This window comes from Pan paniscus, chromosome 11 (assembly GCF_029289425.2).
Source record: "Pan paniscus chromosome 11, NHGRI_mPanPan1-v2.0_pri, whole genome shotgun sequence".
In the NCBI taxonomy this organism is placed as follows: Eukaryota; Metazoa; Chordata; class Mammalia; order Primates; family Hominidae; genus Pan; species Pan paniscus.
The window spans coordinates 3,648,917-3,662,290 of NC_073260.2; the positions used below are offsets into that span (position 1 = coordinate 3,648,917).

The 13,374-nt window shown below is 59.7% G+C and overlaps 1 protein-coding gene and 1 long non-coding RNA gene across 14 annotated transcripts in view; one reads left to right on the plus strand and one right to left on the minus strand.

The window, feature by feature from the left end:
* The window catches only part of KCNT1 (potassium sodium-activated channel subfamily T member 1), a 96,143-nt gene that overhangs the window by 59,520 nt on the left and 23,249 nt on the right, over positions 1-13,374 (minus strand). For 5 of the 13 annotated variants that reach the window (XM_034929472.4, XM_034929469.4, XM_034929473.3 and 2 more), the window contains exon 1: positions 609-787. The exons of 6 other annotated variants lie outside the window; for them this stretch is intronic. In XM_034929472.4, the coding sequence (XP_034785363.1) occupies positions 609-763 (155 nt within the window). In that variant the 5' untranslated portion in view covers positions 764-787. Of the gene's footprint in view, positions 1-377; positions 442-608; positions 788-1,292; positions 1,316-13,374 lie in introns of those variants that run through there. 2 more of the 13 variants (XM_057298602.2, XM_057298601.2) reach the window with 2 other exon arrangements.
* Positions 1,457-2,951, plus strand: LOC117974397 (uncharacterized). Its single transcript, XR_008626622.2, has 2 exons — positions 1,457-2,444; positions 2,647-2,951. It is a non-coding gene; the product is annotated as an uncharacterized LOC117974397 (long non-coding RNA).

Consider the following 13,374-nt stretch of genomic DNA (forward strand, 5'->3'; position numbering starts at 1 on the left):
ATCCGTGAAATGGGGGTGCTGGGTCCCACCCTGAGCTTGCGGAAGAGCCGAGGAGGGGTAGGCGCTGCTCCACCTGCCCAACCATCCCCAGAGGACGGCCACCTGCACCCCTCCTGCCACAAGCACCAGACACCAGCCCAAGCATACCCCACAGCGGGGCTCCCCAGGCAGCCTGAGCCCTGTGTCCCAGCCCCGACCTGCTGTGCAGGCTTCGGCCTCACTCACCTCTGGGGTGGGGACACGGATGCCGGCCCTGTCTCCCCCAAAGTGGCGCTGGCACCAACAAGATCGGGGCTCCTGTGGGACAGGGCTCGGGCAGGGGCCCCCAGTGCCTGGCACAGAGCTGGGTCCACTTCCTCCCTCCCCTGCAGTCTCACCTGCAGCCCCGCCGTGTTCAGCCCCTACGTGGGGGGAGTGGGGGGTCCCGCAGGCTCTCAAAGGCTGGAGACACGGCAGGAAGCAGGGCGCCGTGGTGGGCTTAGGAGGGGAGACCCTGGCCTCCCCCCTTCCCCGGGCTGCAGGCAACGCAGGTGCAGCCCAGCCAGCGCAGCCCGAGCAGGATGCAAGCGCGATTTGACAAGCGGGGTCCCAGGCCCGCGCGCCCCTACCTCTGGCCCACGTCGCTGCCCACGGAGCCCCCGCCGCGGGCCGGCAGCAGCGGGCTGAGCCCGTGCGGCTCCTCGGGGGCTGCGGCGCCGGCTGGGGCGCCCCCCGGGCCCGCCTTGCCCTCGGACGGCGAGCGCGGCAGCTTGGCCCGCGCCATCCTGCGGGAGCGCTCGGCGCGGCGGGCGGCGGGCGGCGGGCGGCGGGGGCGGTGCCGGGCGGAACCATCTCAGCTCGCGCCGTGCCCTCCCCACGCCGCCGCGCAGTGGAACGGCCGGGTGCCGGGGCTGGGGGGCTGGGGAGGGCGGGGAGGACTGCCCGGCTCAAACCACCGCCAGGACGCCCCATGGAGAAGGTTCAAGCACCCGGTGGCCCTGCGGCTGCTTTGGCAGAAGCCAAGCAATGGTAACAATGACAATCGCGCACGGGGGGAGGGGAGGAGCCGCGAGGGCTGGTGGCCCTGGGCGCCCACCCCGGGCGGCAGATGCTGGAGAGGAGCCGGAGTCCCGCTTGGCAGGGCAGGGCCCTCCAGCCGGCCTGCGGACCAGGCCTGGCGCTCAGGATGGCCTGCCCAAGCTGTGCCCACCCCTGGCCCCCAGCCCTGGTGTGGGGTGGGTGTAGTACCCTGGCCAGGGGGATGATGGCTGAGTTGCCTGTCCTCACCAGGGTCCTCAGCCCCCAATTCCTACCTCCAAAGCTGTCAGGGCACAGCCCACGGGGGCACTCCAGGATGGTGCCTGTATGCCAGGCTGGGCACCGGGCACAGATCCCACCTCTGTGTGTGCAGCGCTGGTCTGCCCCAGATGCCTGGCTGGGCCCGCACATCTCACATGATGTGGCTTTTGTAACCGTTCCCTTCCATGTCACAGACGCGGCTCCAGGTGACTCGCCCAGGTGACAGGCAGGTAACAGCCGGGGGGTATTGGCACCGGGAGGCCCAGCTGCCCCGAAGCCAGCTCGGTAGAGGCAGGAGGCTGTCAGATGCGCCCCTGTCCTCAGCAGTGCCGGGTGGCAGAGCCCTCCGGACTTGTCCACGCTCTGACCCCAGACCTGGAGTCCTTGCAAGCCAGGGATCTGTCTCTATTTCTTCCCCCAACCGTGCCCCAACCAACAGCCAGGGCCCAGTGAGTACAGAGGCCTGTGGGAGGCAGGTGGGCCTAGGACCCCCTGACAGCACCAACTCCAGGGAGTGGGCCGGCCCGCCCCAAACTCACACCAGAAGCCCTCCCGGAGCCGGCTGCCTGTTCCCCCACCCTGAATCCCCCCACCCTTGGCTGGACGGTTTCTGACCTCACTAGGCCTCCATGCACCCGTGCCACAGGAGCCTGGGTGGCCGACGCGGATGGGGTGGGGGTAAAACTCCAGCGGCAGGTCCCTGACAGGCAGCACAGGCTTCCATTTCTTCAGCACCCATGCTGAGGGAGGGCTGGACCACTCGAGGGAGGCTGAGGCACAGGGCCCTGCTCCCTCTGGGGGTCCAAATGCTGAGCCGCCATCGTGCTCAGAAAATGACCAACTTACTGGCGCTCCTGATACCTGCCCTAGCGCCCTCCCCAATGTGGCTGAGTAAGGAAAATCCCCTGAAAAGCCACTGTGTGTGGTCTGAGCACATGCTCCTATGCATGTCGCCCTGGCTGCCTGTCGTGGCTCAGGTCTACCCCAGGGGAGAGCGCTGTTTGTACCTGCAAAGCACGAGCACCCTCTGCCAGCCCCTGGTGTTGGGGAGCACCAGCAGATGGAAGCCTCCTTCAACCCTCCTGTGGAGTGCCCCAGAACGGCTGTAAAGAATGAGGCTGGGCGCTTCTCCTGGGCGCACTGCTGAGTGAGCCCCATGCTGTGCTGTGAGTAAACAGACCAGGCGGAGCCCCGCACCACCCCTGGGCGCCGCCTGCAGGACCCTTCACCGCGCCATGACTGCACAAAGGGCCGATGTACATCAGGGCTGCCCATACATGGTCACCCTGGGGCGGGGAGGAAGCTGGGAGGGAGGGTGCCTGGGCTGCGGATGCGGCTCGCTCACATTCCCTGGGAACGAACCCACAGCCCACCGCAGTGCTGGAGGAAGCCTCACGCAGGAGGCAAACGCGCGCGCCCACCCGGGGCGGCTGCTCCATGATGCAGTGCTGTGACTTTTTCCGTTCCTGCTTTTCGAGAGTGCAGTGGGTCTTCACTTACTCATGGCCTTTGAAGTACAGGATGAGAGTTATGTGACAAGAGAACATCTGTGCCGTGTTGTCCATGGAGTGCCCACAGCCCGCTGCAGCAGGTGCCGCCTGGGGTGCGGGGAGGGGAGGAGGATCTTTGCAACTTGCCGCTGTACCACGTCTGAAGTTTGATTTATTTTGAAACGACTGTCTATGTTTGTCACAGAAAGTCCAGTGAGATGATTCCCATGTGGGAAGGACAATACCTTCGGCATCGAGCAGCGGTCCCAGAAGCCCCCTTTCCTGGCCTCAGGGCACCAGGACGGGTGCAGGGCCCATGGCTAGAGCCAGGCAAGGAGGGGAAGGTGGGCTGGGGCCCCAGGCTCAGGGTCCACAGAGCCACGTGAGCCTTGAGGTGTCCCCAGCACTTTCTGCTCCCATGGAGCCTGGAGAGGCTCGACCCTATGGCTACACAGGGGCAGACATCCTGGAAACTCAGGAAAAAATAACAACTGCCCTTTTAGGGAGCACACAGACGCTGTGGTTCAAACGTGTCTCCAAGAGCCCTGCAGAGAGGGTGGGGCCTCGCTTCGCCTACCGCGAGCTGAGTGGGACTGCGGGCTGGACAGAGGACAGGGGGCCAGGTGGATCCAAGGTGTGTTTTGAAGGTGGCACTGGCTAGACTTCCTGAAGGACTAGGGGGGAGGGACAGCGCCCAGGCTGGGGGGAGGGAACAGGCAGGTGGTGACACCCCAAGGTGGGGAAGACAAAAGGAGCAGGCGGGGGGTGGATTATGACACCCATTCTGGACATTCTCAAAGTGCCTGCCAGGTGACATCTCGTGGGTGGGCACCCACGCCTGGTGCTATGGGGGGCTGCCAGTCTGAGACTGTCAGTCTGAGACCCATCTGGGTCTCCGGCTCAGCAGTGGGATCTGAAGCCCCAAACTAGCTGGGGTCACCTTGGTGGAGTGGTGCAGCCTGAAACCGGCCAAGTGGGAGAGGAGTGCAGGGCTGGGCAGTGTGACATTTACAGATGTGAGGGCAGGTGTGGGGGCAGGTGCAAAGGCAGGTGTGGGGGCAGGTGCAGGGGCAGGTATGGGGGGCAGTTGTGGGGGCAGGTGTGAAGGCAGGTGTGGGGGCAGGTGTGAGGGCAGGTGTGAGGGCAGGTGGGGCAGGTGTGAGGGCAGGTGTGGGGGCAGGTGTGGGGGCAGGTGTGAGGGCAGGTGTGGGGGCAGGTGTGAGGGCAGGTGTGGGGGCAGGTGTGAGGGCAGTTGGGGCAGGTGCAGGGGCAGGTATGGCGGCAGTTGTGGGGGCAGGTATGAAGGCAGGTGTGGGGGCAGGTGTGGGGGCAGGTGTGGGGGCAGGTGTGAGGGCAGTTGGGGCAGGTGCAGGGGCAGGTATGGGGGCCAGTTGTGGGGGCAGGTATGAAGGCAGGTGTGGGGGCAGGTGTGAGGGCAGGTGTGGGGGCAGGTGTGCTGGCAGGTGTGGGGGGAGGTGCAGGGGCAGGTGTGGGGGGCAGGTGTGAGGGCAGTTGTGGGGGCAGGTGCAGGGGCAGGTATGGGGGGCAGTTGTGGGGGCAGGTGTGAAGGCAGGTGTGGGGGCAGGTGCGGGGGCAGGTATGAGGGCTGCACCAACCCAGGACAACAAACAAGCATAGTAAGAACTGGAGATGAATGACTCAGAGCCGACAAGGAGAGGGCAGGTCAGCATCACAGACCTCCTGGAGGGTGTCCAGGGGAGTCACAGAGGAGGTACAGGCAGTGCTGCTCCCCACACTGCTCCTGTCTTCTGAGTCCAAACTGGGAGTGCCGGAATCCTCACCCTTAGCCCCCATCAGGAGGCAACCAGGGGGTGTGTCCTGACTTTGGTCACTGGCTGGCTGGGGAGACACCAGGGCTGACCCTTGGACTGAGGTGAGCCCTCTTGATTGCCCCCAGTGGGAGAAGGGCATGGAGCCCCAGGAAGGAGGGAAGGAAGAAGGAAAGGAAGGAAGGGAGAAAAAAGAGAAGAGAGAGAGAATGAGAGAGAGAGAGAGATAGGTTGGACTTCAGCAGACAAAGAACCCGGCCAACAATAAAACAAAACCCAGAGAAGAAGGAATTTCCCCAGGAGGAATTTGGGCACTGGGTCAACTTGATAAGGACAAGGTGCAATGGAAGCCACACTCGAAGATGAGATGAGCCTGTTCATCTCAGCAGCCAGTGGCAGAGGGGGAGACCACAGAACTCCAGAAGCAAGCAGAGAGCCCACACGCCATACAGTTATGACTCAATGAACCCAAGCCAGGAGGAACAGGAGAGGCATGGCTGAAATTGGATTATAGACACAGATGGTTGGCTCTGACCAGCACAGCAAAGGCACAACAAGATCCAGGCACCGGAGGAAGGGTGAGGACACTTCCACTGGAGGATTGCTTGTACCCCTGGGTAGAAGCCTCAACTAGTTTTTGGTATTTAAAATATATTTGAAGCCAGTTGCGGTGGCTCATGCCTGTAATCCCAGCACTTTGGGAGGCTGAGGTGGGCAGATCACCTGAGGTCAGGAGTTCAGCACCAGCCTAACCAACATGGTGAAACCCTATCTCTACTAAAAATACAAAAATTAGCTGGACGTGGTGGTGGGCACCTGTAATCCCAGCTACTGGGGAGGCTGAGGCAGGAGAATCTCGAACCTGGGAGGCGGAGGTTGCAGTGAGCTGAAATATCATGCCACTGCACTCCAGCCTGGATGACAGAGCGAGACTCCATCTCTCTCTCTCTCTCTCTCTCTCTATATATATATATATATACACATATTTGAAAAGTATTTAGATATGTGATGATGAAGCAAAGAAAGAACTGTGCACGGAGTCCCAGGAAAACAAGACACAGGATGCATTCCATCCAGATATGGCTCCTACTCCACCTCCTCAGCTGAGGGTAAAGAAGATTCTGCAGGTGCACAAGACAGAGCCAGTGAGTCACTACGAAGGGGGTGAAGTGAGCTGGCTGCAGATTTTCTGCAGTGAACTAAGCACCAGAGGATGACGGTCCCATGCTGATCAAGTTCTAATGGGAAAAAATGAGGTCTAGGACTATTATACCCAGCCAAAATGTCACTCGAGTCTAGAGACACAGGGGTGATGTCCTCCAACACAAAGGAACGTGAGAGAACGCGGCACAAATGCACACGCCCTTGTTGGGAGAAAAACAACCACAGCCACCTCAAACATGAAATGAAGCTGCTAAAAGAAATGCCAAAGAAAGAATTCCAGCGTGAAGAAGCCGTATGAAAGGGTGGGTGGGCAGCGGGAAGCCCACTGAGGTGGCTACAGAGCGTTAGAGAATTACACAAAATATGGTTATAGAACAGGTAAGCATTTAAACCTTGGTGGAGTAAAAACAATGATAAAATTAGTAACATTGTGGGTATGCAGGACACTGTGATCCAAAATGGAGACACGCCAGGTGACTGAGATTCTAACGCAAGCCGCGCTGAAAGACCCATCCCCAGAGAATGACTGACTCAGGGCGGGGAAGGTTCGAGAGTGTGGAAAATCTAGTTTTGCTAGAGAACAAGGAAGTTGCAAAGAGGAATGGGGTCATGTCCAAGGGTACAGAAGCCAGTGGGAAGGGCTCCCATTGGCCAAAGTGGAGGCGGTGGGATCTCAGAGGGGACAATGATTCAAACATGGCGTGTGGGCTTCCTGCTGCTGTGGTTACAAATGACCACAAATTCAATTGCTAAACCACACTTTTTTTTTTTTTTTTTTTTTTTACCTTGAGACGGGATCTCACTTTGTTGCCCAGGCTGGAGTGCAGTGGCATGAACATAGCTCACTGCAGCCTGGACCTCCTGTGCTCAAGTGATCCTCCTGCCTCAGCTTCCCAAGTAGCTGGGACTACAGGCATGCACCACCATGCTCGGCTAAGTTTTGTATTTTTTGTAGAGACAGGGTTTTGCCATGTTGCCCAGGCTGGTCTGGAACTCCTGAGCTCGAGAGATCTGCCTGCCTTGGCCTCCCAAAGTGCTGAGATTTCAGGTGTGAGCCACCGTACCCGGCCAACACAAGTGTTTTAAGCACACCATCCCGGAGGTCAGAAATCCCAAGCCTGAAGTGCCGGCAGGGCTGGCTCCTTCTGGAGTCCCAGGGAGGGGTCCATTTCCTTGCCTCTTCCAGCTTCCGGTGACCACTACCCTCCCCGACTGGGCCCCTCCTCCCATCGCTCCAGTCCTTGCTTCCCCTGCTCATCTCCTTCTCCAGCGACTCTGAGCCTCTGCCTCCCTCCCCTAGGAATCTGTGATGATCTTGGCTCACCCAGATCATCCACGATAATTTCCCATCTTCAAGGCCCTCCACTTAATCATATCTGCTAATCCCCCTCACCACGTGGGGTCCCCCTAGCCACGCATGGTTACATAGTCACGGGTTTCTGGGATCAGGACATGGACATCTTCAGGGGAGCATTATTTGGCCCACCACACACGGCAGGTCCACGGAACTCCATGGGTCCACACCTGATGCTCCGAAGGGGGAGTCCAGGGAACCCCTTTCCTTGTTGTCACCACTAGAGGCTGCAATTCAACACTGCCTTACTGTGAAAATCTGTCATTAAAGAGAAAGGGTCGAGGGTGTTTCCAGCAGGAATTATATTTGGGGGTGCACAGCTCCCATGGATGAAGGATCAGCACAGTGCAGAGGAGAATGTGGGTAACGCTGATGGAGGGAGGAAGAGAAAAAGGCAGCCTGCACCTCCCAGGTCCCAGTGGAAGGACAGGCTTGGGAAGGGCCTTCAGAGGGGGCCAAGAGCCACAGAGGGAACACTGGGTGCTCGTAAAGCCACAGGCCACCTTGAGGTGACCAGGGGGAAGTACCTGCCCAGTGGTAGGGTTGGGCTGGCCCCAGCAGGTCCATTGGGCCATCTTTGACAGGGGCAACCAGGACCTGAGGCCACACGCAGACACCAAGGGCACATGCAACATTTTCGAGCCTCGATCAAGTAAGCTCTGTCCAGCAGGCCTGCAGACCCAACTTCCACTTTGCAAAAAATACTGGAGGCAGAAGAACAAGCTGAACCACCCACAGAGAGGCCACCGGACACGTGCAGACGGTGGAAACCTCTGCAGGACGAGAGGCCTGGTGTACGTGCTACCTCTGTTGCGTAACGAACCACCACCAGCCTGGAAGCTCACAGCAGCACCCACTTATCACTTCTCAGTTCTGTAGGGTAGAAGTCCGCGCACAACTGAGCTTGGTTTTCTGCAGAGGGTCCCATGAGGCTGAGACCGAGGCATCCGCAGGGCTGGGCCCGCATCTGGAGCCCAGCAGGAATCTGCTCCCAGGCTCATTCCCGCCATCTGCGGAATCCCCTCCTGCACTGTGGGACAGAGGACCCCCTTTCTTGCTGGCCGCCGGCAGGGGGTTGCTCTAAGCTCCCCAGGGCCACCTCCTTCCTTGGCATATGCCCTCATCTCTAAAGCAAGTACGGATGTGTTCAGTTCCCTGCTGCCTCCAGTCACTTCACCTCTTCCACTGCCAGCCAGAGGAAACGCTGCTTTCAGAGGGCATGTGTGAGTAGACGCAGCCCACTCGGATAATCGCCCTTTGATTAATTCAAATTCAACTGATGAGCGAACTTAATTATATCTCCTGTGTATACCTGTCTCCCCATTCCTCCTTTGTATAAAGAAGGGCCTTAGTCCTATTGAATTAGGGCCCAACCGAATGACCTCATTTCACCTTAATTACCTCTAAAGAACCAATTTCCAAATACAGTCATATTCTAAGGTACCATGGGTTGGGGCTTTGATATATAAATCTTGGGGGACACAGTTCAATCCCGAACACCATGTCACGTGACAATCGTGGTGTGATGTCTCAGATTCACAATCCCGGGGGTAGGGTGGGAAATCCTGGGGGACCCGCCTGGTGGGAGCTGTTCCAGATTAAAAAGGGGTTTGTGAATCATCATAGCCAGACCCGACAAAACACTCCTGGATTGAGCTCACCAGCTGCTGAGCACATGCCGGGGCCGCTGGGGAGGTGTCTCTCCAAGCTGGGCTTGGGCTGCCCCTCTCCCAGGACCCCTGCCCGGCCCTCTCCCCTTCCCAGCCCGTGGCTGCGGCCCTCACTCTCCGGCCCCCGGCTCTCTGCCCCTCCGTGGGCATGGCCTTGGCCTCCCTGAGTTCTGGGGAGATGCCTCCCCTTTCCTGTTCCCCCAGAACAGGGCGTGAGTCTTGGGAGACCTAATCAGGGCCTCCTGAAATCTGGGCTTTTCCCAGGCAGGCCGTGGGTGGCTGTTACATCCTCAGTGAGGCTGTGGGGGTCTCACTTCCCAAGGAGGGGCCTGGGGGTGGCTTGGCCGCTGGCTCTTTTCTGCCCCACATAGAAACCAGGTGAATCTGCCCCGATGTTCTCCCTCCAAACAATGATGCGATTTCCTGGTGTTGGGGTGTCCTGGGGCTGCCATAACAAAGTACCACAGCGGGGGGCTTGAAGCAACAGTTCTGGAGGCCAGAGTTGGACATCAGTGTCCCTGGGCTGAAGTCCAGTGTCACAAGGCTACGATTCCTTGGAGGCCCTAGGGAAGGTCCTTCCTGCCTCTTCCAACTTCTGGGGACTCCAGGCACCCCTCGGCGGTGGCCACATCACTCCAGTCTCTGCCCCCGCCTTCACACGGCCATCTCCTTCTGCCTGTTAATCTTCTTTTTCTTTTTTGAGTTTTCTTAAGGCAAGCTTGTTTTTGTAGTAAATATGCATAACACAAATGTTGCCATTTTAACCCTCTTTGCCGCCCTCTTTTAAGGACTTTGTGACTGCGTTTTGGGCCAGGATGGCCTCCCCACTGCAACATCTTTCCCTCACTCGCCTCTTTAGAGCCCCGCACAGCAGGTCCCAGTCCCAGGCTGCAGATTGGGACGGTCAGTCAGGATGGTCATCCTTCGGCTGGTCTGAGAAGGGCCCTGGCGCAGACCCACGCTCTCTGGATGGCCCTTTGCTCCCCTGTGGGCCCCAGCTCTGTCCAGAGAATCCAGGCCAGCGAGTGGGGGCTGGAGGAGCAGTACCCAGGGGCCGGGGGCTGGGATGCGGAGTGGCCTTTGGCATGGGGGACACCGCCCAGCCTGGTGCCACACCTCCCTTCAAAGGCACGACAGTACCACCAGGCATGGAAGGGGTCCTCCTCTCCCAAAGGTGACACACGGCTGGGCTCCCCCTCCCCATTCCCAGGCCCCTCGGGCTGGGCCTTGACTAATCACTGTGGAGGGGACCCTGCAGAGAGTGGGGAAACTGACAGAGAGAGAGGGAGAGACAGAAAGAGAGAGGGAGAGAGAGGGAGAGGGGGGAGAGAAGGGAAAAGAGAGAGGGAGAGAGTGGGAGAGAGAGGGAGAGAGAGGGAGAGGGAGAGAGAGAGAATGGGAAAGAGGGAGAAAGAGGGAGAGAGGGGGAGAGAGAGAATGGGAAAGAGAGAGGGAGAAAGAGGGGGGGAGGGAGAGGGAGAGAGGGAGGGAGAGAGGAAGAGGGAGGGAGAGAGAGGTAGAGAGAGGGAGAGAGGGAGGGAGAGGGGGAGAGAAGGGGAAAGAGGGAGAGAGGGAGGGAGAGGGGGAGAGAAGGGGAAAGAGGGAGAGAGGGAGGGAGAGGGGGGAGAGAGAAAATGGGAAAGAGAGGGAGAGAGAGAGAATGGGAAAGAGAGGGAGAGAGGGAGAGAGACAGAATGGGAAAGAGAGGGAGAGGGAGGGAGAGGGAGGGAGAAAGAGAGGGAGAGAGAGGGAGAGAGATGGAGAGGGAGAGAGAGAGAATGGGAAAGAGGGAGAGAGAGGGAGAGAGAGAGAGAGAATGGGAAAGAGAGAGGGAGAGGGAGGGAGAGAGGGAGAGAGTGAGAGAATGGGAAAGAGAGGGAGAGAGAGAGAGAATAGGAAAGACGGAGAGAGAGGAAGAGAGAGAGAGGGAGAGAGAGGGAGAGAGGGAGGGAGAGGTAGAGAGTGAGAGAGAGAGAGAGGGAGGGAGAGAGGTAGAGAGAGAGAGGGAAGGAGAGAGAGAGGGAGGGAGAGACAGAATTAATTAGCTAATCATCAGGTTGGGGGCGGGAGTAGGGCGAGGCCTTGGCAGAGTCTGATCTGGGTCTCCGAGGGGCCCCGTCCGTAGCAGAACTTGGCTTACCTGGGGTGCCTCGCTTTACCCTCCCAACAGGTTCTACCTACCAAGGGACCCACTGAGGCTTGGAATGGGGTGGGGGTGAAGATGCGGCCCTGGCCACATGGCGAGCCACAGAAGCCAGGGGGAGCTCTGAGCTCTGAGCTCAGGCCACCCGAGACTGGGCCGGCTTTGCTCCCAGGGGCACTTCTGTCCCTGGGGGTACGGCCTCATCCAGGTCCCTGGAAGGGATCCGAGACCCAGGGAGGCTCCAGAGGGCCCTGCAGGCTGGGAGTCTCCCCTGGGGGCTGCTGGCCCTGTGCCACGTAGTGCTGTGGAGAGGGGCTGGGAGCATCCACCGCAGGCCCTCAGCTGCCCCTGCCCCAGCCCAGCCCCCAGCCCAGACAGCGCCCTGGCTCCTCCTGTCCCCTCCCCTCATCCCCCTGCCCCCATGACTGCAGGCCTTTCCCCAGTCCTTTGCCGGCCCTTCTGTGGATCAAGGTCAGGGGAGGATGTGGGGGTCTCTTGCCCTGACAGGCCCCTCCTCCTGGGTGGGGTGGCCACTCCGAGCCCCCACAGCCGTGGCTCCTGGGTGGTGGCTGGGGAGGCTGCTGCCCACCAACCCCTCTTCCTCCCCAGACCCCTATCGCCCAGGTGGTTCCTCCTGCCAGACCTGGGCTCCCAGGGCGGGTGGGAGGGGGCCTCTTTTCCGGCATTTCTGCTTTCCAGCATATATTCAATCAACTTAGGACACGCCCAGGCAAACTGCCCAGCAAAAGGACGGGGCTGTGCTGGAAACAGACTCTGTCCACCTGGACCTGGCTGAGGGTCCCAAACCCAGCAAGGGCAGCCACAGCTCCACGTGGGAACCTCCTTAGTGGCCCCTGGGGCCCCCCGGCTTTGGTGCTGTCCCAGAGTGACCCCTGCACCCTCTCGTGTGTGCATGGGTGTCCTGGGGCTCAATACCACAAACTGAGTGCCCAAAACTACAGAGGTCTCTTCTCTCCGTTCTGGAGACCAGAATCCAAAATCCTGGTGTTGGCAGGTCCACCCTCCCCCACAAGCGTAGCGGGTCCTCCGCCGTCTCCAGCTCCTGGTGGCCCTGGGCTCGTGGCAGCGTCGCTCTGATCTCTGCATCTGTCCCGGTGTGGCTTCTTTTCTGTGTCTCTGGGTTTGTTCCTTCTCTTCGTTTAAGTCACTGGATCTGAGCCCCTCGGTCCAGAATGGCCTCACCTTGAGATCCTCAACTAATCACATCTGCAAAGACCGTGTTTCTACATAAGCCACATTCTGGGGTTCTGGGAGGACAGGAATCTTTCGAAGGCCCTGTTCAAACACTATAGGGGACCTGGAGTACTCTCCGCAGACCCCTCCTTCTGAGGTCCCCCCCCCCCCGGCAGCTGTGTGGCCCTCGACAGGCCCCGCCCTTCTGAGGACTCCGTTTTCCTGTCTGTGCAGGGAGGCGGTTGGGCCATTGAGCCACCAAGGGATCCTGGGCTGGGTTTGTCATGTGTCCACCACATGCCCCCCCACGCAGTTGCCTCCTGGCGGGGGGGCAGGGACAGGCCCCAGCGCTGCTTCCACCAAGATTACCCTCAGGATCACATGGCGGAGCCCAGGGGCACCCCCTCTCATGGGGGGAAGACCCTGTCAGATCTGTTGTCTGCTAGAGGGAAGGTTCAGGGTCATCCTCGAAGCCAGTGGTGGGGGGCCCATCTGTGCCTGCAGGAGCCCAGGCTCTGCCTGGGCGGAGGAAGCTCCAATCCAGGTGGGTGGCCGGGGCCTTCATGTTGGGCCTCTCGGGGCAGCCCAGCCGACCCAGCCGGAGCTAGGGATCCCAATGAAATACATGACACACCTGGTGAGGTTTCAATGTCAGATGGAAAATAATTGTCTTCAGTATAAGCACGTCCCCGATATTGGATAGGATACACTTCCACTGGGAAATGATTTACTGTTTATCTGACAGTCATATTTAACCAGGCATCCTGTATTTGTATTTGCTGAATCTGGTGCCTACAGCAGACACTCAACTTGACCTCTGTTGCATGACTGAATGAATGAATGCCTGCATACGTGGAGGAAGGAACAGGCAGACTGGCCACGCCCCTCGCCGACCACTGGCCTGCCTGGATCCTGCAGGTGAGGACCTGGTTCTCTGGCTACCACAAGGCTGTGCCTGCCCCCATTGGCCTGTGCTTCCCTGGGCACTGCCTTCACTCTTGTTTGAGGCTCAGGGGGCTCAGGATGGGAGTGCACGCGGGGCCCGCTGTCTCTACCCACCCACGGCTGCCCCCACCTGTGCAGATGGTGCCCCCTGAGCCACCCCTAGCCTGGCCTCCGGGGATGAAAAGCACCCCATGGGGAGGACACAAAGTTGAGGCCCCTAGAGGCCTGACCCTGAGGCTGGCCTGGACTGCGAGGCCCTTGGTGCCCTCCCCCTGTGCCTCTCGAGCCTCTGAGCCCAGATCCCACAGTCAGCTCTTATTCAGGGGCCCATGATGGATAAAAATTC